The 6,000-nt window shown below is 49.7% G+C and overlaps 1 protein-coding gene across 1 annotated transcript in view; it reads right to left on the reverse strand.

Moving 5' to 3' along the window:
- The window catches only part of LOC308476382 (uncharacterized protein), a gene marked incomplete at both ends in the record, with an annotated part of 67,014 nt that extends 64,732 nt beyond the window's left edge, over window positions 1-2,282 (reverse strand). The window contains 2 exons of the mRNA XM_081003924.1: window positions 678-1,286; window positions 1,985-2,282. Of these exons, the coding sequence (XP_080860050.1) occupies window positions 678-1,286; window positions 1,985-2,282 (907 nt within the window). The remainder of the gene's footprint in view (window positions 1-677; window positions 1,287-1,984) is intronic.
- Window positions 2,283-6,000: the final 3,718 nt, after the last annotated feature.

Consider the following 6,000-nt stretch of genomic DNA (forward strand, 5'->3'; position numbering starts at 1 on the left):
CAGTACAGGTCAGACGACACTCTGAGCTAACATCCGGTGCTCAGTACAGTGAATAGACTGTCCCTTTGTTCCCACGGTACAGTCCCAAACATCAACATCCTGTTTGGCTTTCCAGCCACCTGCAGCTCGCTGCCGCATTGCTGCTTTTTCCTGACATCCTCCCCCAAAAGTATCAATGTGGGTTGCGAGCAAACTGTTATCCAGAGAAGAATACAAACAGTTGTTATACATATAACAACCCCCTGTTGTTTCAGTTCCACCCTTGGAACTACCCGCCACTGGTTTCCCCAGTGTATCTCTCTGGTTGTCTGGCTTCCAAGGAATGAGTGCATCTGCATTACCTTGGCTAGCAGCTCTCTGTTGTGTCTTTGTCTCTGACTTAGACACTGCTTCAACCTGTCCTCGGTTGTGTACAACAGCAACACATGCAACAGCTAAGTTAGCAAACTCTTTTGAATACCTCTTGGGTGGTACACCCTTTGTAACTCTTTCAGACCTGCGTATGAGGTGCTGATCATCTCTGCTCACTGGTTCAGCCTCTGGACTCTTAGGAGAACCAGATCCAATAGTAAACAGTGGTTCTTCCTCCATCTGTGAAGGCCTATCCATTGAGTAAAACTTCCTCTCAATGACTGTGTCAACTGAGCTCTGTGAGCTATCACTGTCATTTTCATCACCACTGTAATCTGTAAAATCTTCATCATCTGAATCGTCCTCTGTGGGAAATGTGTGAACAATTATTCTCTCCTGTTCAGGAGCACTCTCTAGAAATTTTGTGAGAATCACCTGACCAGATTCAGACAAAATTACTCTGTAGAGACCCTTTTCATATCCCACAAAAATGCCTCTGGCATTCTTTACTCCACCTGGAGCTTCTGTCCTCACATTAGACCCCAAAACCTTAAAATAGGTAACAGAAGGTTTTCTATGGAACAGCTTCTCAAAAGGAGAACTTCCCAACTCTTTTGAGACCTTTCTCAACCACGTGTGAACATAAGACATTAACGACTCCGCCCAATATTCATGTGGTAAATGTGAACTAAGCAATTGCGCATTCATCCCCTTTTGCAATTCTTTGTTCACCCTTACACAGACACCTCTGTTCCACGCTTCCGCTGAAACAGCAACCTTGTGCCTTATCCCTTTCTTCTGCAGGAACTCCTGAAAATCCTGTAAAAGAAAAATTGGCTTCTCATCTGTGAAAAGACAATCGATGTTAGCATCATGCTCACTTTTAACCTTGTCACAAAACTTCTTAAACCTTCCTAAGGCTTCTTTTCGTTTCTCTAATGTATATACCCACACATAATGAGAGAAACAATCTACACACACAAGATAATATCTTGCATTGCCTCTAGATGGTGCTAGAGGGCCAATCACATCAGCATACACCCGCTGAAATGCTCTGTCGACCCTGGCCACCTTCCGGGCGCTCTTGGTCACACCTGCAAGAGATATTTCGTCAGTACCAAATCACTTTGATCAAAAGTCAACAAATACAGTCCATCTTTCTCTCTGGCAGAAAGATACAACTCTCCATCTTTGAAGATCTTGCAGCTTTTACTATCATAGGACAGTCTCAGTGCTTTCTTTGCAATCTGCGACACACTCAGCAGATTGAACTTCAACTCAGGAACCAGGTACACATTGTCTATAGTCAAGTTCAGACTCTCAAGATACACAGTTCCAACCCCGGTCGCTTCCAGCTCCTGACCGTTGGCCTGCTTCACAGTGAAGCTTTGCTTCTTAAACGTCGAAAACAGACTTCTGTGTGGGGTCATGTGGAAAGTGCAACCTGTGTCAATGACAAACGTGTTCCCAGCCTCTGGTGTGGTTCCTTTCGACATCAAAGCCTTTGCAGGTTTCACCTGGGTCTTGGTACGATTTTTGCCTGACGCCTCAGGCTTCGCAGAGCTCTCCTTAGCTCTTTTCTGCTGACGTGGCTTCTTACAGTTCCGCTGAAGATGCCCAGTCTGTCCACAACTGTAACATCGGACAACATTCAAAGCTACAGCATGCTCTCCAGTAGCAACATCAGTGGGGGAGTCAGAACTCCGTTCCTCCCTCCCCCTGTCCTTCACATCCAGTGCAGCAAGGCGATCGTGTTCATTCAGAACAACCGCGCACACTCTCTCCGCCGTGAGATCCGCGGCCGGTAGGGAACCAAGCTGACTGGCAACCGTTTTGTAAGTCCTATTAAGGCTGTTGATAATCATGAAGCAAAAGACCTCTTCTTGAAGACGGAAATTGCGCTCCACCATCTGCTGACGCAGGAACTTCATTTCAGTCAAATGCGCTTGTACATCTCCATCAGGCGCAAGCCTCAGATTGGTCAGCTTTTCAAAATACAGCAACGCTGAAGGACCAGCATCTCTCTGATGTGTTCTACGCAGCGTTTCCCAAATCTCTCGTGCGTTCTGTAAATCCTGAATGTGCACGAGTTGCTGATCTGAGACACACAGAATTATAGCCGTCCTGGCTTTCACATTCTGTGAATTCCAACCTGGCGTTGGTGCTGCAGGAATGGGGTTCTCAATCACCCCAAAAACCCTCTGATTCTGCAGCAGGGCTTTCATCTTTATAGACCAAGATGAGTAATTGTCATTAGTCAGGGGAGGTGGATCAGGTAGGCCTCCCCCCTTCTTGGCATCCATTTTGAATCCAAGCCTCAGCTCTCACTCTCGAGCCTGTAAAATCCAACAGTTGTTTACTTCCTTCTCTTCACTTGGCAGATAAACCGCAAGCTGCATAAAATGTCCTTGCACAGAACAGCGAAGTTAGTCAAAACGCACTCCGTGTTCCAGCCCCCAGCCAGTAACTCTTCTGACTCCTCGTCGCTTAGCAACTGTGCATTCCAGCGTTATCTAGGAATGCAAGTGTGATGGGACGATGAGCTGCTTGTGTGTAAAATCCTAGTCCCTCAGAGTTTGGTCAAGTTTGCAAACCTCTGTCTGTAACGGAGCCCCTTAAACATGGCTCCGTCAGTCGCTGGCAGATTCCGACAGTGGTTGCTTTCGGAATCGCTTCCAACATAAAAGCTCCTTAACGGAAACACGTCTTCTGGACTCTCTGCGTGACAGTTTCCGGCGAGGAGTGGGTGTCCCTACAGGAGGTCCTGAAACCTCCCCACTGTTTTCGCTGGAAGTGTCTCTGTGCCATCCCTCCAGCTCCCTTTCCCTCAGCCCAGCTCCTCTCCCCCTACTGGTTCCCTCTTCAGTTGCTGAGTCTCTCCCAACCTGTGTGAGCCCTTTCACTTCCCTTCCTTCCGATGGCAGTTCCCTGACATCCACCTCCCCTCCAGGGCCCCCTTCATCCCCTCTCGCCCCCTCCTCTACGGGCGGTGAGGAGGCAAAACCCCGGAATGAACTTCCTTCATCTTCCGATGTCCCGAACACTTCTCTCCACCTGTTGCGGTTCCTGGTCTCGAAGTACTCCTCCTCCTCAGAGTCCATCTCCCCTTCCCCTTCCGATTCCGAGAATCCTTCCAACTCCTCCTCCTCATCGGTGGTCCCAAAGTATTCCCTCCGGAACCTCTCCACAGGCTGAGGTTTCCTTGGGAACCTTTGATGGAACGTTTCTATCAATACCTCGTCATTGATATCTTCTGCCATTATCCAAGTGTTTTCTGACTCCGGTTCTCCTTCCCACGCTACCAAATACTCCACCTGATCCCCCTTCCATCTGGCGTCGAGGATTTCTGCCACATGGCTGCTGCATTCCCTTTCTTCTATGACCGGTCCCCGAGTGGCCATCCCTTCTCGTCCCCCCTCATACGGTGACAGTAACGACCTGTGAAATACTGGGTGCAGTTTCATGTGGTTGGGTAACCGGAGCCTGAAAGCCACTGGGTTGACCTGTTGAATGACCTCAAAGGGACCCAATCTCCTGGGTCTTAATTTCTTACAACCTCCTTTGAACGGCAACCCTTGGGTTGACAGCCACACCCTATCTCCCACCCTTATGGTTTCACCTTCCCTTCGGTTCTTGTCTGCCTGCCTCTTGTATTCTTCCTTCGCCCTTTCTAAGTTGAGTTGGAGCTGACGATGGATTGCTTCCATTTCTTCTACAAAATGCTCGGCTGCCGGGACACCCCATCTCTCCCCTTCTCCCCCTGGGAAAGCCCTGGGATGACACCCATAATTAGCCAAGAAGGGGCTCATCCCTGTGGACACATTCTCGGCATTGTTGTAGGCAAATTCCGCCAGCGCCAACTTTTCTACCCAGTCATTCTCTCTGTCATTGACATAACACCTCAGGTATTGCTGGAGGACCCCGTTTGCTCTTTCCGCCTGCCCGTTGGTTTCAGGGTGCCGGGCAGTCGAAAAGTTGACCTCCACCTGCAGTAAGCTCATGAGCTTCCTCCAGAACCTGGAAGTAAATTGTTTTCCTCGGTCTGAGACCACCCTCAATGGCACCCCGTGCAACCTAAAAATGTGTTCTACAAATAACTTCGCTGTCTCTTCCGCCGTGACTGCATGCGAGCAGGCTACAAAGTGGCACATCTTTGTTAGTAGGTCTACCACCACCATGATGGCTGTTTTCCCCTTGGACTTCGGCAGATCAGTCATAAAATCTATCGACACTGCCTCCCAAGGTCGTTCTGGGGTTGGTAAGGGTTCTAATAGCCCCGCCGGTGCCCGCCTCTCCCCTTTGGCTCGCTGGCATTGCTCACACCCTCTTACATACTCCCGTACATCTTCCCTCACCTTAGGCCACCAAAATTCCCTGGTGACCAACCACATGGTTTTGTGTTGTCCAAAATGCCCCGCCGTGGGGCTGTCGTGCAACTGCTTGAGTACCCTCCCCCTTAAGTCTCCTTCAGGGATATACAGTGCCCCTTTGTAATACAAAGCTCCATTTCTTTCCTCGAAACCCCCTGGTTCCTCTCCCTCACCCCTAAGACCTCTGAGCTTATTCTGGGCGTATTCATCATTCTCTGTTTCCTCTACCAGTTCTCTTTGTCCCACCAATGCCGCCCCACACACCCAGCGGTCCTCTGGAATGACATGTCTCTCTTCGGGTGCTCCCTCCCCCTCCAAATATTCAGGTTTGCGTGAGAGAGCGTCCGCCCTAATGTTCTCTGGGCCTGGCACGTAACAAATCTCAAAGTTAAATTTGGAGAACTCCTGGGCCCATCTCACTTGCCGTTGGTTGAGCACTCGTGCCGTCCTCCAATACTCTAGGTTCTTGTGGTCAGTGCACACTTGCACCTTATGTTGTGCGCCAATTAGCAGGTGCCTCCATCTCCGGAACGCCTCATGAATGGCTAGTAGTTCTCGGTCATACACCGTGTAGTTCCTCTCGGATTTGTTCAGCTTTCGCGAAAAAAAGGCACACGGTCTCCACTCTGACTCCTCCTTCCCTGGCTGCAGAAGCACCGCCCCAATCGCTCTGTCTGATGCGTCAGTTTCCACTCTCATCGGTTTTTGTAAATCCACATGCAGGAGTTGTTGTTCCGAGGCGAAGGCCCTTTTTAGTTCCTCAAATGCTCGCTCCGCCTCCTCAGTCCAAACGAACTTCTTCTTACTGCTGAGACAGTCCGTAATGGGCGCCGTCAGGTGGGCAAAGTTTCGGATGAACTTACGATAGAAGTTCCCAAATCCTAGGAACCTCTGCACATCCTTCCTTGTTTTGGGTGTTTTCCATTCCAGCACCGCCTGGACCTTGCCGGGATCCATGGCCAATCCCTTGTCTGACAGGCGATACCCCAGGAATTCCACCTCCTTGGTATGAAACTGACACTTCTCCAGTTTCACCCACAGCTGGTTGGCTTGCAGCCTGCTCAACACTTCTCTGACGTCTCTCACATGCTGCTCCTCATTCTCAGAATACACCAACACGTCGTCTAAGAAGGCCACACAATTCTTGTAAAGCAAAGGCCCCAGGACGTGGTTCATAAACGATTGAAAGCACGCGGAGCCTCCTTGTAGGCCGAAGGGCATAACTAAATATTCAAATGCCCCCAAAGGGGTGAACATGGTGGTTTTCCATTCATCCCCC

This window comes from Podarcis pityusensis (assembly GCF_964106645.2).
Source record: "Podarcis pityusensis genome assembly, chromosome: 4".
Lineage (NCBI taxonomy): Eukaryota > Metazoa > Chordata > Lepidosauria > Squamata > Lacertidae > Podarcis > Podarcis pityusensis.